At 41.7% G+C, this 26,069-nt stretch overlaps 1 protein-coding gene across 1 annotated transcript in view; it reads left to right on the top strand.

Annotated features, from left to right (window-relative positions):
- cdh24b (cadherin 24, type 2b) overlaps window positions 1-26,069 on the top strand; it is a 150,692-nt gene that overhangs the window by 44,516 nt on the left and 80,107 nt on the right. Inside the window, exon 2 of the mRNA XM_028594338.1 lies at window positions 8,095-9,911. Coding sequence (XP_028450139.1) covers window positions 8,385-9,911 — 1,527 coding nt within the window. The 5' untranslated portion in view covers window positions 8,095-8,384. The remainder of the gene's footprint in view (window positions 1-8,094; window positions 9,912-26,069) is intronic.

A 26,069-nucleotide genomic window follows, 5' to 3' on the forward strand; every position in this document is an offset into this window, starting at 1 on the left:
GGTCAGCTCTCTTTAAAAGCAACTCTAACAACATATGTCTAGGTATATGGGTATATACACGATTACAAGGATCTCTATAAGGCTAATTATCAACCTCTGTTATCCAACCTTAACTAAGACATTGAGTACTGGGACCCCCTGCCTGTTTCTCTAGGTGGAAGAATCAATACGATTAAGATGAGTGTGCTCCCAAAAAAGTTGCTGTCCCCCCTATCTGAATAATCAGATATCAACCTTTTATATGGATAAAAAAACAACCTAGGATAAATAAAAAATATATTGCAGAGGCCTCATACAATGGCACTTCCAAATTCCATGTGCTACCACTGGGCAGCCAATATGAGAGAATTGTTATATTGGATGAGTAGTGATGTCACTAGTCCTGAATGGACCGTAAAGTAGAGGGCATCAATTAGATTAACCTCACTTTTAGCTTTACTATGTTCTAAATTACTTTTAAAACATCCCATTTCAACCTTTACCTCTAATCCAATTGTTATCCATTCAGTTGAAATCTGGAACCAGTTTCGACTGTCCTTTAATCTTACTGACCTTTCACATGCTGCACCAGTGACAATAAATCATATTTTTGCCACATCAGTAATGGACAAAACCTTTGATGCTTGGTCAAGAAATGGAATATGATCTCTACATTGAAAACATGCTTGCCTCTTTTGAACAGTTATCACAGAAATTCATAAATCACATATCTACAGGTATTCTCATTTCTCAGAGGGTTTTTTAGCATCTAATTCAGACTGCCTCCTGTATCTCTGCTGGACAAGCTGACACAAAACAAATTATAAGCAGAATATATACAGTGCTTAACACACATAACAGGACCAGTTTAGACTCTCTTAAAATGGGGAACTGACCTAGTCAAAATAATCCCAGGGGCAATCTGGCAAAAAAATTATACAGATAATTTATTCCTCCTCAATATGCCTTAAAGTGCTTTTGTTGTCTGAACCTAACCACAGACAGGACTCAGGATGCAAACCCATGACCCTTATATCTAAACAAATGTAGTGCTTCATTTAAAAATAAATCAAAAATAATCCGGAAGCAATTAGATTAGTCAGCACGACATAATCAAGAAAACAATTTAGTAATATATAAACACAAGTTATTGGAGACAGGGTTGGGGAACAGAGAGCACTAGTATCCAATCCTGTCTTCAGATACCCAGAGTTTAGGTATCAGTATTGATATCAGGAGAGAAAATGTTGGATTAGTGCATAAAACTTCCAATCTGAGAAAACGGCACTGCTGAGATTCATCTCATTTTTATGAAGTTCACTACCCTGCTGCTCTGCCTGCAGAGTTCCTTACTGCCCTTGTCTCTCCATGCACCATCGCATCCAAATTTTCTTTTGGCCAAAATAGTGTAATTTGTGAGGTGTCTAGTTTTTGTAGGTTTCAATAACCTGTTCTCAGCTTTGCTGTTCTCATGCTACAGTAGTTAGAAAAGAGACAATTTAGAGTAACATTAAGTAGTTCTGTATTATTTATCATTGCATATAAAAAATCCTTGATTTGGCACTACTTTCTGCCTTTTTTTAACCAATAATGCATACACCCTGCTACTTATGCATGATTTATAATTTTAAAAGGCCTGAATGATGAGCAGAATTTTGCTGTAAATCACAGGCGCTCAGTGGGTCAGCGCTGTCACAGTTGGTATATCCACACACTCTTAGCCAGCACTTTACCTTACGACCAGACAAATCAGACTGAGAACTACTTGAACCTATGCCAGGGCAGTAAAATATGGGCCACAAATGTTGTCCCTGTTGTGACCTACTGGCACGTCTCCTGGCATTGTGATTCTCTGGACTGTCTGCTGTCAAGATTTATTTGATCTTTATGGCACCTCTCACAGTTTATATACTGTAGCCTAAGATTAAACAGCAGCTGAGGAGCTTGCGCCTGCAGTACACCGTACAGCTGGAGCCAGTTGCACTGGCTCTTCAAAAGTCCAAAATGTTTGTACAATTACTAAAACGGCAGAAACATTTTTGCTCAATGACCAAATAACATTAGCAAGCCTGCACTGCTAGTTTCTAATGTTATCACTAAATTGAATGATCATTTTCAGTGGTTATCAGCCTCATAGATATGGGTTAAAAGGGGCCTGCTACACCTACTAGTAGGTTCAGAAGGCCGTTATCATCTGTTCACATGGTAACGGTCGACGTTAGCTTGGTCCGGACCCCTTGGCCTCACTTTTTAAAGCTCAGGGAATCCTGTCGTGAATTCAAACTAAACTAATTTTACTTGTAAACTCAAATAACTCCCCTCCCTACTCACTCATGCACCACCCAGTCAAGGTGATGATGATGAGAATGATCAGTACTGAGAATTGAACTAGTATTTATTCATTCTTGTTTCTTTTCTTCTAACTATTTAGTTTATATTTTATGTAACTACACAATTTAACTTATATTGTCTGTGTGCTGTGTTTTAAGTGTTTTATGTTGCCAGAGTGCCAAAGATGAATTTCCAGTGTATGTAAATTCAGTGGACAATAAAGTCTTTATCTATCTATCCATCTGTTGGTTAGGTTTAGGAAAAGATCGTGGTTTGGGTTCAAATTCTTACGGTTGTGGTGTTAGTTAAGAACTTTAACTAAGGAACGTTATGTACAAAAGTTATGTATTCTACGTAATTTAAAAAAAGTCAATGTTGACTTTTGGTTTTGCGCAGGACACGAACACCGCTCTCCCAGGTGTAAGTCCTGTGTGTGTTTGACCCATCCACCACCCCAACATTCCTTACGCGGACTTTCGCTCTTACTACTCCCAACCCTTGTCTCTCTTCATGAATTCCGTCATCTTATAGCACTGTGGGTAAGCAAGCACACTGAGCGTCTAATATTGACGCGGATGGGTGATCCATCTTACCAATAGATGATCATGGCCTACTGAAGGTAGAGTAGGGCCATACGGCCTTATATCTGTGGTAGTGATAACAACTGACCATGATCAACGTCCATTCAATCGGCTGATAACATTCGAAGCAGGTGGTTTTACCTAGGCAAGACATTTTTAAGTTTTAATTGGTGCAACACGCTTTAGTAAATCACCAGTTTTAGGATTAGTATAAACTTGGAGGGAGAGGCAGCCCAATCCTGTATCTTATTGTAAAAAATGTTTTAACAAGACGGAACCCTCTCATCTCTTATGTTTGCGGTTTTCAGTACACATATTGTATTTTTAAATGCAGTGTTCTTGCCGGATGCTCTACAAGCCTCTGACTCTTGCCATTTAACCCCATTGATCTAGCTGAGAGCCAAGCAAATCCAAAGCCCCGTGTCACAGCTCTGTTAAACTGAGTCTCTTTAGTCTTAATCTCACCAACAGGCAAACAGCCACCCATAAGCGGGCTGAATTTCACACACCATGCAATACTGTATATTCATTCCACTGTTTTGTTCTGTAAAGCTGTGCGCTGTCACATTGTACATTGTTTACCTGCTGTTCCTCCACTCGTCCTCCACAAACCTTCAGCCTCTAGGGAATTATCTTATGTCCATAGGCTGACGCTATGTACTCTCCTGAGGGAGGTTATATATCAGTATATCTGTAAAGCTGAAACATAGACAAGGCTGGGGACAGAGGCGAAGAAGGTACTTATACTCAGTGCTTAATTTGTGGGGGGTGGATCCGGCGACTCAAAACGGGGGTTGGAGGTAACGGAACAAAAAAATAAAAAATTACACTGCCTACGTAGCTTCTCTGACAAAAAAAAAATTAAACAACACTGTGTGTACATCAGGGCAATGTTTATTTGTATTTCAATTATCCATCAGACTATTAAATTAAGCAAAAACCCACCGTGGTCTCCACATTCCTGATCGGCAGTAACGTTTTTTGCTTGTTTGGGATCCAACTGGCCAGAGTATTTGAAAAAGTTAAGCAAACTATGTTGTCTTTTTGACATTTTTCCCTTGAGTTAAATGAGGCTATGACAGCAATCTCAAACCGCACAAGCGCTTGTGTCACTATAAGTGTAGCGCCACGCTGTTGAAGTTCCTCTCCTCCCTCCGTCCCTCTCCCCCCTCCTTCTTACCCTGAAAAGTCACCTCAAAACGCATCGAAAATTCAAACACAAGATTTTTGTGGAAATTCAACGGGGGAATAAAGACTACATTGAACACTACACAAACAGTAATTTATTTTTTTCATTTAGTCAATTCATTTTTCATAGTGACACAGGAGGTGCCGGATCCAATAAAAAAGGTTCCGGATCCAACGTCGGAGGTGCCGGAACGTGTTCCGGCTCAAATTAAGCCCTGCTTATACTGTACATTAACAGGCGAAAGCCCCTGCTGCTTGTTATCTCCGCACACACTGACAGGTCTGCTTTTATCTCCCAAAGTTCAAGGCGAAGACGGAGCTGCTTTATGGCGCTTTGCACTTAAAACTACCCGTTCGTTCTTCCAAAAAGGACCCCCCCTTCTTCCTGCTGCCGCAACATCCCTTCTTCCACACATGCTTACATACCCACAACCATTCTCCTGCTTTTCCTCCTTCTCCATCTCTTTTTTGGAGCTAACCTTTGTTATGCATAATTCTTTTGGGGTGGATGCTTTTTCTCTTCACTCCTGATGTGAGGGAGCGCTCCATTTCTTCTCTCCAACTTCACTGCGTCCAGCGAGGCAGTCCCCAGAGCTTTCTTTAGATATAAGGGGTAGGATGAGGATTTCTCTGTGTGTGCGCTCAGAAATGTGTGGAGTATTCAGGTTTGTCTTCATGAAAGCGTGTTGGAGAGGGTAGATGAATGTGGCTTTGTGCATGAATTTTATATGCATAAGTACATAAATAAATGTTTTTTTTTCTGGAGAATGTTTTGTCAACAGGGCTTCAAGTCACACGGCATGTGTGTGTTTGTTCGTTGTGGCGAGGGTGCGCGTGGGCGTGCTGCTGCTGTTTGCCTGTTTCGACAGGAGGGTTACCAAGAGAAAAAAAAAAAGACAGACAGACAGACAACAAGCAAGGAGGTGAATCGTAATTAAAATTTTCAGTGTCGTTAAGTTGGTGACAGCTCACGATCGATGGCGAGGATCTGCCTCCAATACTAATGATTCAAAAGCCCATTTGAATTTTAGGTGGAATGGGACCAGTAAGGGGGAATTCATTAAGATATTTATGGCCCCAATTAATCAGGTCACTGAAAAACTTGCTGTAGGTGTACAGAACTTACAAAGAAATACAGCTGGGTTCCCATGGTTTTAAACTCTTTCAAATATACTGCAGTTATACATTTTCTATCTAATTAGGAGGTGATAGCTCCCTGGAGCTACCGAATGTATCACCCTATCATCTCTATTTACTAGAAATCATTGCAGCATATATTAAGGCTACAGGTGAAATCCCCATCCTGATGCTTGCCGGTTCCACAAGGATGAAAACAACAATTTCGTCATATTATATTATAAAAAACTGTAATGAGGAAATATGAGCTCCCTTGCGCTTCTAACCGGGTCACCCAATTATCTTCACTTATGTACAGGCTGTACAGGCTGATGCACCCAGGGTAATGGCATAACAATAGCTCTCTACAAAGGTGCCCAGCACAATGTGAAAGGCTTTGACACAGATCAATACGTTACAGAAATGCCTTGACTCTGCTCTGAGTGGAATTTCGGCCTTGATGATGGTGTAAAAGATGAAAAAGGATAAAAGCGATTTTCTTTCCCACTTTGGTGCTTCAAAAACACCTTGCATTGATAAAACGTCCCACACAAAAATATTTTGAATTTGTGCTCAGCCTGCAACAGTGCCATGTTGATATTCTGCCCTGCATCCCGCCACCTGCCCCAGGCTTGTTAACAAGGTGCCCGTGGCATTGATTGCCTGGCCATCAAACTCCCACCTGATAAGTTCCTCTGGGAGAGAAGAGAGCCACGTCATTGAATTCACCCTGATCGCCTGCTCATGCTGTACATCCGAGATAACACGCAGCCAAAGCCAGCCTCACATCCTCTGTAATGGCCTCAGTGATGTTTATATAATATATAACATATTCTGTAAATTTCTGTCCAGCATGTTGCAGCTAGTTTAATGTAACTTCTGGATACATCATATTTGACCGCATTATATGATTTGAGGACTGGATTTATACGCACAAGTATGGCGTTGTAGCCTGTCGTCAAGATGGTGGCCAGCGTGACACCTGTCACTTCCAATGGAGCGAGGCAGAGGAAGGGGATTGGCTGATTGATTGAAGCCTCAGAGTGCACCGAGGGTGAGGGACGCAGTGACAGGCCTGTGATTGACACAGATGAGAGAGAGGAAAAGAGGATAGGAGTGAGCGGCGGTTGGAAGACAGGATACTAAAACAATAGCCAGTTAAAGAGAGAGGATAGAGGGAGATTTAGAGAGATTGATAGGCCCGAGAATGAGACAGGTGGCGAGTGGGAGAGGTGGGGAAAAAAAGAGAATGCGGAGGAGGAGTGGATAATCTTTTTTTTTCCTTTACTGTTCATCAAAAGGCTTTTTTTTTGAAGTGAAAGAGAGACTGAGAGAGGAGGCTGAGGACGTTGAGGAGAAGATGAGAGAGAGAGAGGAAAAGGGTGAAAAGTATTCCAGGAGGAACAGCCCAGCTTCAGTCATGCCCCAGTGAACGTGCTGACAGGGTCCGTCTGCGCCACAGTGGAGCAAGTGTCACACACACTGACAAACCACACCACACTGAACAGGACTAGATGAAAGTTGAACTACTTAACCCATAGACCACAAGTTTCACCAAATATATAAACATGAAATACAGTTTTACAGATGTTGCTAGTTGTTCACGGAAAAAATGTAATGTGTTTAAAAGGATGCTTTTTTTTTCCTTTTTCTTTTTTTTTCACACAGGAAGAGTGTTTAAACAAAACATTGATAGCTGTTTCCAGTATTTACTTTCAGTTTGAAGCTTTATATTAGTGATTTTGTTCCAGACTTGTTCCTGTACCAGCACATTCCCTAAAAACAGTTACATATTGATTTACCTGACTTGTTATTAGGGAGGGTTAATGTTCATAACTTTTTTTAATTAATCTAGCTCACTATACCTGGACAGCAACTAACTAGACTTGGTCCAGACTTGAGAGGGGCGTTCAGGTGAAGTTATTTTTTTGCGACATCACATGAATGCATAAGGCTCCAAATCTGGGCATTTACAAGGCGGGTTAAATGCTATTGAGTTGCATTATGGGATATGTAGGATCCAGTATTTTTTCAAGCTTGACTCATGCCAGGGACTTAAAGTCATATCAGTCTCTCTTGCTTCGATTTTGACTATTCCTTTTTTTTTTAAATGAAATCTGTGTCTTGTGAGTCCTCCAACATTATGTAAGTGCCCTTTAAATTGGATTTTCTTTTTTAATTACACATGCCTGTCTTTTTCTGCAAAAAATCAGCCACATTATCAACTTGTCAGATGTGTAGGCTTATGTTCCTGAAATACAACTGAAGAGTATTCTTGCTCTTACGTTAAAAACAAGCACACTGATTAATATCTGACATTTTGGTTTGGCGTAATATTTCTATTTGAGGCTTGAGTGTGTGAGAGTGTTAGTCAGATGCGTGACAGCCGAGGAACCGTTTACATCACTCAAGGCACCGTGTACGACAAAGTGCATCTGCATCTACAGCTTGCGTTTGTATTGGGACTTTCACTGATCAAAGTATAGTATTAATCCAGCCAATTAATCACGCATCAAAGTGATATGAAGCTAGCTGGTCCCTTTTTGCACTGCTGTCAAAAATCCTTGATAGTAGTTCCCATTAATCACTGCTCAGAGCGTTTTCTAATAGTGTTCTCCTATCTTTTTCCATGTAGAATAGTAAGATGATAACTTTGTCTCCGTCTATCTAATAGATTTGAGAGAAAAAAAACTTGGGTCATTATGGAGGTATAAAGGAATGTGTGTTCTGGGCCTAAAAAAGCCCTCTGTGCTTGTGAAAATGTGATTGCTGCTCTGTTAAAAGGCCTGTCCTGCCTGCTTGTCTGCGAGTTCTCCTACCTGTCTATGCCGCTTCACTTTTAATTAACGCAGTGCAATGATTACATTTTTAACTTAATTATCTTTATCTTCATTCTCAGAGTGCCCAACCCTCCATGGGAAACTGAATGAGACGCTTCGCAAGAGGAGTGGGAAAGAACCAGCAGAGAGAGGCTTGGTGAGATAGAGGAAGATATAAGGCAGCGTGAAAGCAGAAGGGAGAAGGAGTGACTGACACCTGCCCTCCAGCTCCAGTGTGAAGGGCACGGAATGAGAGAGTAAGAGGAGGGGCATGAAAAGAGGGAAAACAGAGGAGAGAATGAAGACAACCGGAAAACAAGGCCTGCCTCACAGCAAACTTCGCTCAAATTAGGACATCTCGCAACAAGACATGATGATTACAAGAAACCTGCTCCTATTGGTTTCCCTGTGCCTGTGGGAGGGGCTCGCGGGAGTTGCCTCGGCCAGTAAGATTGTTCGCAGGAGAGGGGTGCTGAAGCTAGGGGAGAGCAGAGCTGCGGACCAATGGGATGCAAGCGTGGATGCGAATGCAATGCCCGTGGTGACTTTTAGAAACCTGATTAGTCATGAGCAGATGGGTGACGCTGGATCTTTTCCTCATTCCAAAATATTGCAGAGTCATGCTGCTCCATCAGTAGCTAACAAGGAGAGGCAAGCTTTCAAGCCCAAGCGTGAGGTTGACTCTGTCAATAAAAAAAAAGAAGTGACTTTGCACATGTTAGCCAATAACAAGGAGCTAAACCAGGATGTAAAGAAAGTCAAGAACAACAGCAAGACGGCTGAGACTTCTACCAAAACAGAAAGGTCCGAGAAGGCGTTCATAATCCACCATAAGCCAGATCTACACACCAATAAAACCAGGTTTAAATCAGGCTCTAGATCCAGGAGCAGACCTGATTTGAGTGTCCATACTACAGGTGTGCCAGGAAAAGGATTCAGCATAGATTCAAACCGAAAGCTTAACCTCACTGGCAGTTATGGGGTTCTGAAGCTGCTGTCGAAAGAAAACCTAGTTAGGATCGTTAATTCCCAAATGCAGAGCGTTCCCAGCCTGAGCTTTCCGAGCAAGGGCAGCCGGAGCAGGAAGAGAGATTTGATTGACGTTAATCACAGACAGTTGGAGGCTCAGAAAGTGTCGAGACAAGATATGGCTGTCACTCAGCTTCACACTGGATTTGATAATCAGACTGCATTTCCTTATTTAAGTCCAGTCACCACCCCAGATCTTAATCGAGACCAGGGAGCCAGCGCTCGTATTAATCCACTGAGTGAAGTCAACCCAGCTTTAAGTAAAGGGCAGGGCAACTTGGGAATGCAGGGTTCAGATAGTGGCGATAGCAAGAGCAAACACCTCGTCCGTTTACCGCCAACACCTCGCAGCGACGTCAGTCTCAGCCCCGGGAAAGAAGCACCAATCAGCCAAACAGAACCGCCATTTACATCGACAAAACATCTCCCAGTGTATGTTCCCTCTGAAACAAATGATTCTCCGCCATCTGTGCTGACAATGCAACCCTTGGGAGCACGACCGGGGAACAGAGCAGCAGATCCCCATAGAGACCCATTAACAGAGTCAGTTCACGCTGCTCAGACAGAACCCAGCACAGCTCAGTACCCTGCAGATGAAGACAACAAACTTGTCAACAGCAGTCATGTCCTGAGGCTCCACCCAGCTCCCGAATGGAGCCGCGATACAAACGACGCTGGGATGCAAGCTGTCGATCCAGAAAATGAGAAGGGCCTCGTGTTTGAGGAGGCAGAGTCCAAGGTGGAAGAGGAGGTGCGTGACCGCATGGAAGGGAAGGGGTCGCGCTCTCGCAGCAGAAGGAGCTGGATCTGGAACCAGTTCTTTGTGATCGAAGAATACGCCGGGCCTGAACCTGTGCTCATCGGACGGGTAAGGAAAAAGACAAACTTCATTCATCATTTACAAGGGCGGTGAACTATTTTATGAATGTTTTATGAATATTTAAGACACTGTTACAGGTCTCTTACATGGCTTATTTAATCTCAGGTCCTTATCTCAGGTACAAACTCTCTCATACAAGAAGTGCTTAGCATAATTTAACCCCACAGTCACGCTCCAAGTTTTTTGTGTGCATTCTTATAAACCTGCAATTGGAATTGATTTACATTGCTCCATTGCGGTGTGGTGCCTTCCAGCTAGCAATAAAAACTTCAATGAATCAATGGTGTACTGAGGCACAACAAAAGCCCCAGATCCCGTCTGCCCAAGAGGCTAGTCATGATCTCTACCAATCTGCGCCGCCAATGGAAATTGACATATCCAGGAGAATTAATAGCTTTACTTTTTCCTTCCACCATTGATCCTCGCCCCGAGGCAGAAAGCAAGAGTAGTCCGAGTGTTCCCTCATTTCCCTGTAGGTCAGATCTGTCAGCTCTGCTCCCTCATGGTCAGAGGTCTGCAAGGTCCCGCTAATGCTTTTTCATTTAGACTGATTTACACTTGGTTTGACAGGATTTATCATTGCGTTCTACCTCGGCGCAACACACACAGGGCTGCAGTCCTGTTGCTCTGCTCTGTAATTTATGAGAATCAATGACTGGGCATGTCTCAACCCAAAGCCCCCGACACACACTCCCTCCTCCTTTGAACGTGCGAGCAGATGAGCGTGGATGAGGTCACGTGGACTGGACAGAAGGTGTCTTGGACCCTGCACTGTAATGGCTACGCTCTCGGTTCTCAGTATGCGCCAACTGTCTCAGTACCCAGCTGCAGTAGATGAGCTAATTTATAAGCCTGTGTGGCCAGTTTGCTGAGCAAATGAATAGTAATGATCCCTGTGTGACTGCTGCAGGCTGTTGGAAACCACAGAGTTAGAAGTTGGTGTGTGTATGTGTGAGTGCTCGAAGTTGCGCTGGTGTTTGGGAGCTTCTGCTCAGTGGGAGCCGTCTCGCACTCGATAGACAAAAAGGCCCAAATTGCTTTGTGTTTTTTGATTTTAATATCCAGGTGCACACAGATGGACAGGAGCCTGCAGCCCTCCCTGAGTGCGCCGATGATTAGCCAACATTTAATTTGGCTGTTTTCGCCTTTGCACTATGACTGATGATGGTCTTTGCTGGATGCTATGAAGCACTGTCAGTGGCAATGGAGAAGATGCAAGAGCTAGCGGTCCAGCTTACAGATGGCACCGCGTGTAAAGCCATTAGTGCCAATCTGCTGTGTCAAGCAGGTATTTATGCCAGCACATTGTATGGCACTCAAGGAGGGAACAACGCCAGGCTACACACATGCCCATATGATAGTGCTGACACTTGGAGTACACCCAGAATGCTATTGTGACTGTGTGTGTGTGTGTATATGTGTGTGTGTGTGTGTGTGTGTGTGTGTGTGTGTGTGTGTGTGTGTGTGTGTGTGTGTGTGTGTGTGCTGGGCTAGAGATGCGTATGATTAGTACCCTACTGTATTAGACAGTGACGGCATACATGAATAATGCTCTTATAGATCTTAATACGCTTATGAATTTTTAATCTCCTGCTGTGCTCCAGTGCAGGCCGGTGCTATAGGTAGAGAGATCAATGCTGCGACACTGCCTTGTTTTTTCCCTATGAGGGACCTGATTGCGCTTAAATGGAGAGAGCTGTGATGGAGAGCGTGAAGAAATTGACTGTACAGGCCAGAACAGCTCCACCTGCCAGATCCAACACAGTCCAAAGACAGGCTCAATCAGCTGCAAAACACTCATGCCTGTGACTCATAACACGTGTCTCTATTTCAGTCGGCTATAGCGTGTCCACGCATGCACTCAGACACACAAACCATGTTCATCTGAAGGTGTGATTCTGTATTTAATTGTGGGCTCTCCTTAAAAAAAAAATCCGCCCTCTAACACTGATTCACACTGGGCTTTTTTTCCCTGTGATCTCGGACAGTTTGGTTGGTATAAATCTCTACTAAAGCTGGAAACAAGAGCCAAGGCTCTAATCTGTGATGTCAATAGGAGACAAAAGCTCTGCTACTAAAGTGATAATGAATTAGGGGCCAAATGTGTGGACACAGTGACACCAACCAGTGTTATTTTGCATGGATATTTATAAGCACTTTTGTTATAGCGCTATAAACCCCCCCCAGCTCATTTGGTATTAAATCTAAAAGAAGCAGCCAATGAGTCACCAGCTGTCCATTCGCTGTTGTTGGAGTGTCCCTTGAAATCTCTTAATACCATCAAAGATCTAAGTTTTTGTTTACTGTAGTATCTGTTTTTTGGAGAGTTGTTCAGGTTCAAAAGAGTTGCCAAAAAAAGGCAAGAATAACTCCTAAGTAGTGAATTGTCTAACTTAATTTTCTGCTCTCTATTAACAGTCTCTCTCTCTCTCTCACACACACACACACACACACACACACACACACACACACACATGCACAAACAGACCTACACACTCAAACACATGCATGCACATATTCACACACACACATGCACGCTCACACACGCGCAGATGATGCCATGTTACTATATTTTCTCACGCTGGAGTGTCTCTGTCCCATGATAATTGTGAATTTAATTGATGTTGTCACATGGTCTGTAATGGGGTTTCAAGTGATTGCAGAGGCAGTGTGAAAGAAACACAGATTTTTCTTGAGGAGAAAAGGCGCCTCAGCAGAGCTGGGATTAAGAAAAAAACCACCACTTTCTGATTAGCTTTTCTTTCTCTCCTCCTCTCCTCTTGAAATGCAAACTCCCTAACACCTCGTGTGGGGAAACAACGTGACATATATAGTAGTTTCTTCTTCTTCTCTGGGAGGAAATTCCAACGTCTCCACCTTGCCCTGTTTCACCTTTATGACATCTTACAGTTTTTTCCGATTGCTAAACAACAGTGGGCACAACTGGAGTCACGTGTGCAAAACTCAAACTACAGTCTGCCCTACCAAGAGTCACCTGAGCTAAACAGTTCACATCAGCTGCAAAACTCATTCAAAGCAACACAACTCTTAACACACGTCTCAAAACAGGCTCAGTGCAGGCAAACACTATCAACAGTCCTCACTGAGATAACACACACTGGCACTCAGAACACACTGAGGGTAAAAACACTAGCATCAAACACCAATACAGAAATTACAAACTTTTTCATCTTTACAGTTTGAACAATTTGAGTGACTCGACACTACTCAACAGTTTATTTAAGGAAAAAATATAGATTGTAAAGCATACCAATTTTTACTTAAGGTAAACAAGAAGCAATGAAAATCAGCAGTTTTCTTCAATAAAGTATTTTGTCTCTAGTAATTTATGGAATTACTGGGGGAAAAAAACTAAAGGTACATACGTAACAGTACCAAAGAATAGTGTGACTAATCCTGCCTCGCTCCAGCATCATGTGGCAAGTTTTCTTCATCACATTGGATGTCTGCATCATCTCTAAATACTAATGAATGTGGTGTTTCTATTGCTTTCACCGCCATTACTTTCTGAAAAACAGTAAGAACGCAGTTTTACTATTGTAAAGATATAGTGTTTTTCACTTTTTTTATAGCTGTGTACATAACTTCAGACATCTTACCTGGACATATTGGTATCTTTGCTCTTTTGCCTGTTTCTCTCAAACGGTACAGGGTATAATTGTTTCATTCTTATTTGGTGTTTGTATATAAAAAAGGCTTTCTGAGCTTTTTCTGTATAAATACCATATATGTTCACTAACTAGTCTAAAACAAGATACCTGCTTAGGCTTTCAGCTAAAATTGCAATCAGCAGTGTTTGATAGCAGACTGAAATCTATTCTGTTTTGAATGCGTGGTTAACAGTTTTGACAGCAGTGTGTTAGCATTTGAACAAAGTGCTGTAAATCTACAGTGTTGTGCACGTTGTGGTTAAAGTCATGGGATAAGTGTGTAGAGTTTTGAAAACTGTGTTTAAGCAATGAAAAACAAACTAGAGTTTAGTCCACGTGAACTGCTGCTGTGCAGACTGTAGTTAGAGTTTTACACATGTGACTCCAGTTATGCCCACTGTGGTTTAGCAATCGAAAAAAACTGTAAGTAATTTTACAGTGCAACAGGAAATGGACCTAGGCTATCATCATCATTAGCATACCATTAACATCAGCATGAACATACATAATTCATAGTTAGTGAAATATTACACAATTAACATTATTGTCTCTGCCACACATGACCCACAGCAGTAGAGTATGAACATCAGACATCAATGTGAATCAGTAATGAAATACTTTTAAGATTCTGACACACCAAACGATACCAACTCATTCCCAGGGTAGCGTATACATTAACAGTCACTGCTGAAAACAGCTTTGCTAAATGCAGTTAAAAGATTCCTCCAGCCTGAAGGCATCTAAAGATATATAAATAACATAGTTATTGATCGCGCTTGTATTGATAACTGCTATGCCTCTGTGCGGCGCCTCTGGGTGCAAGGTGCACACACATGATATTGCGAAAGCGCTCCTCGGCGGTGTGATGCAAGGGCGAGAAGGAGGCTGTCAGAGGAAGTTAAGTGCTGGTGTTTGGTGTAGTACGTGTGCATGTACATTATGTTTTCCTCTGAAGCTCACTCGAGCAAAGCCCTCTCAGTCATTAGCTACAAGCCAGTGGTGGAAAGTAACTAAGTACATTCACTCACATGCAATTTTGAGGTAAAGTGCTTTTACTTAATGATTTATATTTCATGTTACTTTATACTTCTGCTCCACTACATTTCAGAGAGGAATATTCCACCCTTTATTTTACTTTTATTTCTCAGTTATAGTTGCTAGTTTTGCAAACGCAAGTCATATGCATGATAAACAAAGAGATATGATGCATTGTTGTCGATAAAGCTTCTACACTAAAGTGGTTAACTTAGCTAAAACTCCACTTTGACCTCTTCAACATTGAAATGCTGCTTACATGTGAATGTATCTGTAACAATAATTCTAAATAACACTACATATAAAATAGTAAGTTCTCTGAAAAGGGTCTTTCTGCATCACAGATTTTACATATGATTATTAACCTTTGATAAAAGTTGTGTCATTTCTTCTGTTGCTCTGCATGACATCCCTAAACTTGAGAAAATAATCCTGATATTGTCACGCGTATCTGGGCTTGAGACTTCATATTTTATCAAAAGGTCTGCTTTACAAAGTTGGAGCTGGAATTTGTGGCTGTTTACCAGACAGAGGGGGGTCTAACATATATACGCCATTGAATTGCATTATGGGAAGTGTAGTATCCCGTGTTATTGGAGATTGACTAATAGAAAACGTAAGGATATCTCAACCACTCTTTTTCTATGTCTGTCTCTTGTAGTACCCCAACCTCTTTAGGAAAGAAAAAACTACCCATTTAAATTCCTCTGTTGTATTTTACATTTCCTGCCTCCAGTTATTGATAAATATTTAATTTTGCACGGAGCTCTGGGACTTGTATTATTAAGACTTTTTACCACCAGTAACCATAGGTTTTGCTAAATCAACCAGAACCAAAATCTTATACCTTGAAGTACATCGATAATTCTTGTACATCTCACTTGAGAAACTTTAAACACTGAATGCAGAACCTTTACTTGATAGAGAGTATGTTTTACACTGTGGTACTGCTACATTTACTAAAGCCAAAGATGTCAATACTTGAGCCTGACCTGAATGGAGACAGACATAAAAACACAAAGGACTTGTAGATTCTAAATACATATTTGTGACACAAACACATCACAAAACCCAGAAAGCTTCTAAGCCCTGCTTTAAAGTCATAAATAACACTACTCAGATAAAAGGCTCTTTTGTGAAACTGAAGGAGAGAGGAGAGAGGCATGGAGTAACGTAGACAAAAAAAAAAAAACTAAGAAGAGTGTGTGATGGTGCCAATAGGAGGGTCAGCACTAACTGTAAACGCACACCTGACAAAAAAAAACTCATCAATAATGATTTTAAAAAAAAAACAGTTTCCTTGCAAGCAGCTCTGTGTTTTCGTGTGCTTCCACTTTTCCACTCCCTGTAGAAATCATTTAGCCTCCGGGTCCGAGCACAGCAGGGGTGAGACAGCAATTAGAGAGTGACTACAGTGGTGGAGGGAGGGAGGAGAGGGGGAGATAACAAGACAGAAGAGAGCGAGATTACCATGCAGGACGAAGAAGGGATGATGCGGAAGAAAGGGAGTGAAATGGAATACGGAATGATAATGGTAAAGAAAAAAAAAGCACATGAAGGGCAGCGTTAATGGCATGTGGATACACAGAGCGGAGAGGTAGAGGGGAAAAAAGGGAGAGTGGTGCAAAGTGAGGAAAGGTTAATAGCTTACAACTGGCAGAGGGGAAGAACGTGTGAGGCAGTTTAAGGAAAAAGAGAGGAGGGGAAGGAGCGAGAGATCACACACGTTTCTAAAGCTGACCTCACAGGCCGACAAGGCCTGAAGCGAGGCGCAGAAAGACAGACAGGAGAGAGAAAGAGAGGGTTATGAAAAGAGGCGGCAGGGAATCCAGGGCACGAGCACAGGGACGGGCAGGGTTTACACGGAGGGAAATACAAGAGAGAAAGAGAGAGAGAGTGAGAGAGAATGGAGAAAGCCGTATAAATACCATTTTATTGCAAGACCCCATGGAGGCCACATTCAAATCTGTGTCTTGGTGGTGACTGGGCGCGGGATCACATTGAAGGAAATAATAGATGGAAGCGAGGCGACGAGGAGAAAAAGAAGAGGAAGAAAAGAGGAGCGACTGTGGAGTCTATTAAAGAATGAAATTCAAAGGAAACACAGCCTGCCTTTCTCTTCTTTACTTCCAATCTCCCCTCTCTCTTAACAGCCCATGTTTCATCTCGGGATAATGTCGAACAAATCAGCAAAGCGAGCATCTGAATTTAAAGCATCCTTCTCCCGGGTGTGAAAATGGCAGTATTTTATCTCCCAGAATATATGAACCGCTTATAATACATTTACACCATTTTTAACTTCATATAAAAATGCATTTGTAGATAACCCTGGAAATTTGGGTAAGTATGTGTGAAATCTTAACAAACTACTGTAATGTAATAACACAAAATAAAGCACAAGCTGTAACCCTTCATGGTTCAATGGTGAGACATACAGTGAGTGTTTAGCCAGTGTGCAGTAATGTGACATGGGGAATGTGTGAAGTGAAGAGTCTGTGCAGGAGTTGAATTCATGATTATGCATAGCCCAGTGTGAGCTCTGTGACCTTGAGATGAAATTTATGCGTTGGCCTGGACCGTGCACTCCACTTCTCCCTGTGGCCCTAAAGCAGGCCGTGAGTCACAGGAGGGTGCGGCGAGAGAGGAGGGCAGAGGAAGATATAGCCACATGACAGAAAGAAAGAGAGATAGAAAGAGAGAGAGAGAGAGAGAGAGAGAGAGAGAGAGAGAGAGAGAGAGGAATGAAGGCAAAGAGCTGTGAGGTGACACAACTCAACCTCAGGCAGCCACAGCTGGAACAGCTAATCATAGGATCTGATCAGCTAATCATCACTGTTGCTAAACACGTCTGATTTGAACTTTAGCTCATAAATACTATGAATTTTGTGGCATGTTATGTTTCCACCAATCTCAGCTTGACATTATCAATATCAGTGTTAAATCAAAACATGTATATTTGCTGTAATCAGTGTGGAGTGCTCCCATGTTAAAGGGTAACTACCGTTTTTTTTTTTTTTTTTTTTCAACCTGGACGCTATTTTCCTATGTTTGTTGTGTGTAAGCGACTGATAGGAGCAACAATCTTTGAAATTGGTCCAGTACATAGGCGTCGAATTTCGGTGGGGACTGTGGGTACGCGTACCTATCAGATTTCGTCATGAGTCATTTTGTACCCACCACTTTTTTTTGAAAACCTCGAGCTCAATTTAGTTAAAAAAAATAAAGTTCATAACACATATAATTCTTGAGCGACAGATGCCGTCCTGCTGCTGCGCTGGCTAACACTGCCTGTCGGGACATTCTAAAACGCTTAACGTGAAAAAGGTTAATGCAGTTAAATGTACCTAAACAGCGATCACCAAATTTCTCATGGCCATATCTTGTCATGAACACTTAAGCCTGTCAAAAAAACTAAACCAAAATCCAACAAATTATAGAAGTTATCGCACATTAACGTTTTCTTCTTCATTGGCGCCTATGGCGAGGAAAAAGCTTAACGTGGTTTAATGTACCTAAACAATGATCAATTATTACCAAATTTCTCTCTCATATTGCTCCTGAGAAGCAGAAACACTTAATGTCAGATAAGTTTGATTTTTTCAGATGTTATGAGGAGCAATGTGAGAGAGAAATTTGGTAATCCTTGATCATTGTTTAGGTACATTAAACCACGTTAAGCTTTTTCACGTTAAGCGTTTTAGAATGTCCCCTGCCTGTCTAATGCTTTTTGAAAACTTAAGGCTTTCTTTTTCATATAACGTGTCAGACATCATCACATTTTTGTATACATTTTTATTCATTTACATTAGTAAGCTACAGGACAGCGTCTTTCAAAACATGACCTGCGCGAAAGAGAAAAAAACTAATTTATGCGTCATTGTACCCAGCACTTTTCAAACCAAACTGAGGCCCATGAAATGAATCAAATGAAAGTTGAGACAAAAAGTTGTGGCTCATCTCAGTTCTCTGTCTCTGGAGAGCAAACATCGAAGCCGGTAATCTGGGTGTAATGTTAGACAGTGATCTAAATTTTAAGCGTCATATCAATCAAGTCACAAAATCAGCTTTCTGCCATCTTAAAAATATTTCTAAATTAAGGGGCTTTCTGTCAAAAGCAGACTCTGAAAACTTGATTCACGCATTTGACTGGAACAAAGAAGTTTGAACACATTACACCTGTCCTTAGACTTTTACACTGGCTTCCAGTCAAGGCTAGAATTGATTTTAAGATTCTGCTCCGAGTATATAAAGCTCTCAATGGCCTTGCACCTCAGTATATTAGAGACATGCTCATTAGATATGAACCAGCAAGAACCCTCAGATCCACAGGCAGCGGTCTCTTAACCATCCCTCGCTGTAACTCGAGAGAAGGGGAGTCTGCTTTCTGTGTCTATGCCCCAATGATATGGAACTGGGAGAGGCTTCCACACTGAACACTTTTAAAAAAAGGCTAAAAACCCTGCTTTTTACAAAAGTCTATAAATAACTGAGTTTGTCGCTGTTCATTGTTAATCTTTAGTTTGTGTGTGTGTGTGCGTGTGTATGTGTGTGTGTGTGTGTGTGTGTGTGTGTGTGTGTGTGAGTGCGTGCATGTGTGTTCTATACATGTTTTGTATATATTTTACTGTTTAATTGAACAAAGTTTTATTTTATGTCGCTTTTTTACAAAGCACATTGTGTTACATTAACTTGTATGAAATTTGCTATAGTTTAATTGATTGATTGAGTATTAAGTGTGAATACTGTAACCGGCAGCCACAGACTAGATTATTCAAAGTGTGTGACAGCATTATGGAAAGGATCCCTTCAGAGATTGACCTTTAAAGCGCCCATATTCTGCTCATTTTCAGGTTCATAACTGTATTTTAATGTTGTACCAGAATAATTTTCAAAAAACACCATATTTTTGTTGTACTGCACAGCTCTCTCTCACTGCTGCAGATCCTTTTTTCACCTGGTTTCTGTTTTAGCTACAGAGTGAGACCTCTTTTCATCTTCTTCTTCTGTACTATCTTTGATTGCACTCGCACATGCGCAGTAGCTCAGATGTAGATCACGTCAGCTAGCTAACTCTAGAGACAGTAAAAGAAAGCCAGTTTCTCCAACTTTGGTCAGTTACAAGGCAGGATTAGCTGGGAGACTTCTAAATGAGGGCGAACATGTAAGTAGTTCTTTTGTAGATTATGGTGAACTTGTGTGTTGTAGCAGTGCTTTGCTATTGAGAACGACGTAGCATGCTAGCGTTAGCATGCTAAAGCTAACGCTACGAGCTAACGGTTGTGGTTAGCCAGCTCATTTTGGACTGTGACGTCACAGTCCGAGCCGATTTTGAACAGCTCACTAGGAGACTGAAGGCAGGACACATTCAGGAACCGTATCTCACTCAAAACAGCATGGATGGATTTTTTTCAAAGTTTGTATGTGTGTGGAAGCACCAGAGACTCAAAAGAACACCCCATAAACCAGAAAGTGTTTTTTTTTCATAATATGGGCACTTTAAAACCTAGTTGAGACCTTTCTGTTTAACCAGAAACAGCGCTGAGGTCGCTAACACTAAACCCACCAGACTCCTTTTAAAAAAAACTACTTTTAGCGTGCATAGAGCCAACATATTTTAAGTAAATCGGTAAACTGTGTGTTTATTTTCAACCCAAACTAGATTTGTGATGGTTGAAAAAGTTGAAAGACGACCCAAAACGTCTTTTCATAGTTTTATTTTGTTTCTGTTGACTTTGAATGAAATGTATTTTACGATGCTAAAATTACTGTTTATTTACATGGAGTCTGGCGGGTTTAGCGAACGCGGATGTTTCTTACTTTTTAACAGCTTGTTTCGCCGCTGCCGACTGCAGCGATCTTACTTAATACTGGACCAATATCAAAGATTGTTTTTCCCATCAGTCACTTAGACACAAACACATAGGAAAATAGGGTTCCAGGTTGAAAAAAAATCCCAGTAGTTACCCATTAATATCAATGCTGTGATAAATGAGGTTGTTGGGTAAGCTTCTGAGCTTCAGTTTTCTTGGACTGAATTCCAGCACCAAAGGTAGAAAAGTAAGACATCTAAATGGTAACAAATCTACATTCAGAACAGAAATATTTTACACAGCTATGCAATTCTGGCACATGGGCCTACAAGGAATTTGAATCAACATACTAATTTACAGGACGATACAGATACAGACATACAGCTAAACAAAGATAACAAGCTATTGAAATATAATCAGATTTTAGTTTTACTGAATTAAATTGAACCAGCTTGTGTCAACCAATGTTTCCACTGCTTGGTACCGCTCTGTTTGACTCAACTTACTTTTTTTGGTTCCCGTACTTTTCTCTTTTCATTTTCAACATTGTCATTCATTTGAAGTCGTGTTTCTGACCACCTTGCAAATGTATATTCAATATACACCCTCAGCAGTATATCTAGCTCTTTAACTGCTAAATGCTTTCCTCTGTTTCCCAGCTACCTGTAGTCTTTCTGTCTGTTGTTTGGTACTGAGCAGGCAGCGTACCTTGGGTTTATGAGAGCTGTTTTTGTTGAAAACAGCTGCCTGCTGAAGCTGAAAACAAGATTGATTAAAAGCTATGAGATTGAACCACGCAGTAAAACAGTAAAACCAAAATAATGAGCAGAAAGGCGCTGACATACTCCATAAAACAGAGTTATTTATTTCATTGTTAATATAAAAATATGGATTAGAGTAGCTTTAAGTTTTTCTAGTATTGTAATTAAAGCATCAATATTTTACTACATTTCTTTAAACATTTATTCCTTGTGGAAACTAGGCAGCTGGTGTGAGTAATGAAGGCCATGAGAGAGAGGGAAGAGGGGAGGAGGTGCATGGCAAGGGCGGGTCAGAAGAAGAGATCAGGGTCAGGATGAGAGGAGCAAGAGGCCAGGGGAGAGCCGAGTGAAGCCGAGTGAATGGGTGATAGGTGGCACCTGATGGGGGGGGAGGTGAAGAAGTAGGAGGAGGAAGATGGGAGAAGAAGGACAGGAGGAGGGAATCTTCTCTTCAGCTTGCTGACAGATGCAGACACAAAGGTTAATATTTTAATGCATCCTGAGATTCACACACATGCGCACACACACACACACACACACACACACACACACACACACACACACACACACACACACACATTCTCCAGATAATTCAAATACAGTGACATACTATATTAATTAATAAAGCATATAGTATATGCCCGTACATCTTATTATATAATATATTTAAAGTCTGTGTGATAATGTGCATGATTCACACAGTTTTTGTACCATCGTTGACACATCACAGTGTAAACAACCTGTACATTTGTAGCAACAACAAAAAATCAATTGTGCCCACTTTTCACAAAAACTCAATACTAAAAAGAAATGAAAAAGATAATAAACAGTGCTTGAAATTCCTTTTAATTGTTGCACATTGCTCCTTTTCTCTTTACACACACACACACACACACACACACACACACACAGACTTTTGGCTCCCGATAGTAGAAGCCATTCCTCTTGGCAGTGGCACGCGGTGGCATATATGTGGGCGATTTGCCCTTTAAATGTACAGCAGTGAGTTAAGCCTCCAGTGGCCTTTTCCAAGCTCGTCTCCTTTGGAAAAAAATATGATGTGAAGTATACACCACCAGAGTGGAACACTGAAGCAATAAAACACAAACAATCGCCCGACAAGCCGCCACACACACACATTCTCCCTCTCATACGTCAGCTGATTATGATAATCAAAAGTGGGATTTGCATACTCTGAGGCTGAAAGCACAGTTTTGTCCTGAATAATGTATTGCGTAGGAAGGGAACAGTGGCGAGATGCATTGAACAGCTTATGGTGCTAAAGGAAAAGTCTAATAATGATGAATAATGAATGTTCTATTAGGAAGTGTGGGAGTGGGAGGAAGTGTGTGTTAGTGTGACAGAGAGGGATTTCACAGTTTGTGTGGGGTGTGTGTTGAAGTGGAGGCCACACAGTGTGCCCCCCAGAGACAGACTGAATTAGATCAAACGAGAACAGGGCAACATGTCCACACCACAACTGAATTAAAGAGGCAATCAACGCTAACCAAACTTCAATGCTGAATCAATGGCGGATCAATGCTAAACAATTAACTGCCACTCCTCATGACGTATTTAAACCGTGTCTCGCTGTAAGACAAACAGACAGCAAGCGTTTTCAATACCGTCTGACATTTTACTGTGAGCGCAGAACAAAAGGGAATTTCCCCCCCCCGCGTGCGCATTCTCTGTGAGAATGGGTTTTGATTGAAAGTTCAGACGGAATTTAAAACTTCTCACAGTACAAAGGTCTGTCTTCTGAAGTCACAAGTGCTCCTCAGAGGCTGGCTGGTTTCTGCTTCTGTTTCTGTGGGGGGTTTATGTTCGAGTGCCTCTGCATAATTGGAATGTGTTTTTGCTATGCGTGTCTGCATTGATTAGAGAGGAAAGCCGAGCAGTCAAAGTACAGCGAGCAAATTTGTATCTATGTGTGTGTCACACCTGTGAGAAACACTATTTGCATACTTTTTATGGTTATGTTTTATGTGGTTATAATGGCTTGTTTTAGCCCAGTAGGGAGTGTTTTCACATCATGGCAATTACCTTTTTTTTTCAGAATTGGGGGGAGAAGGATTTTAAAATTACAGTTTTTTTTACAATCATTTTGCTACTAATTTCAGAACCTTGATGTCATTTTTAAAAACTCTAGACACAAAACTCAAAATGGTCATCACTTGTAACAGACTGTCCAATGTTCAAAACATTGCATTGTGCATTCATATCTTTAAAGAAATCTTGCACTTGCACAATCACTGGTTCAAAAAACTAATTGATTGTGAAATACCATTGAAACGTTACTTTATATCACCCACACACAAGCTACCCCTAGTTTCACCGTGTCATTGTTCGTACAATCATTACATATTGTTGTACAAAATAGGTGATACATGTTTAATCATGGTACTACATGTAAATACATCCCTGTAAAAGTACTGCAGTAGTAGAGAGAATACTACAGACACAGTGAACAAAATCTGAAATGTATCGATGAAAAACAATATTTTAGGTTTATTTCAATCAAAGCAAAATAATTAGCTAGGAAATAGAAAAGAAAAGACAGTACTGTAAAACCTCAAATGCAGTGTTCCTCAACTTGATTGTACTTTATAGTAAAAAGCTAAACAAAGAAGTGATTACTGTACTTATACATCTACATCGACTCTGTCTTGTGGATTTGGCGTCACATTGGATGTTTTCATTAGCCAAACATCTTGGAAAAAACCTTCGGGCATGGCGAACAATGTGGTTCAAGTATATATACTTTACAGTATATATAAAGTATATATAACGTATATATCTCAATCATCAGTAATGAGTTGGCAGAATTGGACAAGCAGTTCCAAGGGCCTGCATCCATACAGTGCAGTACTGTCAATACTGTAAATAGTCTGAAAAAGTGGTACATGGGACCATAGAAACAGTGTATGATAAACAGTAGTACATTACAGTAAAGAAGGATGATGAAATGTTACATCCATAGATATCCATCCATCCATCCATCTTCGTCCGCTTATCCGGTGTCGGGTCGCGGGGGGAGGAGCTCCAGCAGGGGACCCCAAACTTCCCTTTCCCGAGCCACATTAACCAGCTCCGACTGGGGATCCTTGAGCGTTCCCAGGCCAGGTTGGAGATATAATCCCTCCACCTAGTCCTGGGTCTTCCCCGAGGCCTCCTCCCAGCTGGACGTGCCTGGAACACCTCCCTAGGGAGGCGCCCAGGGGGCATCCTTACCAGATGCCCGAACCACCTCAGCTGGCTCCTTTCGATGCGAAGGAGCAGCGGCTCTACTCCGAGCTCCTCACGGATGACTGAGCTTCTCACCCTATCTCTAAGGGAGACGCCAGCCACCCTCCTGAGGAAACCCATTTCGGCCGCTTGCACCCTGGATCTCGTTCTTTCGGTCATGACCCAGCCTTCATGACCATAGGTGAGGGTAGGAACGAAAACTGACCGGTAGATTGAGAGCTTTGTCTTCTGGCTCAGCTCTCTTTTCGTCACAACGGTGCGATAGATTGAATGTAATACCGCACCCGCTGCGCCGATTCTCCGACCAATCTCCCGCTCCATTGTCCCCTCACTCGCAAACAAAACCCCAAGGTACTTGAACTCCTTTACTTGGTGTAAGGACTCATTCCCTACCTGGAGTAGGCACTCCATCGGTTTCCTGCTGAGAACCATGGCCTCAGATTTAGAGGTGCTGATCCTCATCCCAGCCGCTTCACACTCGGCTGCAAACCGATCCAGTGAGTGCTGAAGGTCACAGGCCAATGATGCCATCAGGACCATCATCTGCAAAGAGCAGCGATGAGATCCCCAGCCCACCGAACTGCAACCCCTCCCCACCCCAACTACGCCTTGATATCCTGTCCATAAATATTACAAACAGGATTGGTGACAAAGCGCAGCCCTGGCGGAGGCCAACCCTCACCTGAAACAATTCTGACTTACTGCCGAGAACCCGGACACAGCTCTCACTTTGGTCGTACAGAGATTGGATGGCCCTGAGTAGAGACCCCCTCACCCCATACTCCCGCAGCACTTCCCACAGTATCTCCCGGGGGACCTGGTCATACGCCTTTTCCAGATCCACAAAACACATGTAGACCGGTTGGGCATACTCCCAGGCTCCCTCCAGGATCCTTGCGAGAGTGAAGAGTTGGTCTGTTGTTCCACGACCAGGACGGAATCCGCATTGTTCCTCTTCAATTTGAGGTTCGACTATCGGCCAAACCCTCCTTTCCAGCACCTTGGAGTAGACAATGTAGATAATGTAGTCTAATTGGTTCATGCTCCATGCTATTTGGTGACAATAAATCTTGTTATCTTGAAACTTTCATGATCTAAACATGGAATATTGTTTGTCTGTTTCCATACAACTATGCATTAAGAGTAATGCAACAGTTACTTATCATTTTGATCAGTTGTATCAGTTGATAGTTAGATCATTGTAATGGAATGAATAGACAATCATCTGAAATGTAATGTGTGAATTGCCTTTTGAAATAGTAGTACTTTGATGTTAAGTTGAACAGGTGATCTTTGTTAAATGAACATATGATCTTAGGTTTATGTGTATTGCATCCAAGCAATTGAAACAAGTGTTAGAGTTTTGAAAAAATATCCATTTTGATCATTGGTTGTGAGTTTTGTGTCTACAGTTTTGAAAAAATGACGTCAAGGTTCTGAAATTAGTGCCAAAGTGATTGTAAAAAAACTGTAAAGTATGTCTTATTATTATAGTGTTGACATAATTTGTTAGGATAACATACTTAACAAAGTAATCGCTTTAAGTCTGGCAGGGCAAAAAGCAACCGGCCAGATGACAGACGAGATGTAAATGAGCCATAAATCAACATTCAATCAATCAAC

Source organism: Perca flavescens, chromosome 12 (genome assembly GCF_004354835.1).
Source record: "Perca flavescens isolate YP-PL-M2 chromosome 12, PFLA_1.0, whole genome shotgun sequence".
Classification (NCBI taxonomy): Eukaryota; Metazoa; Chordata; class Actinopteri; order Perciformes; family Percidae; genus Perca; species Perca flavescens.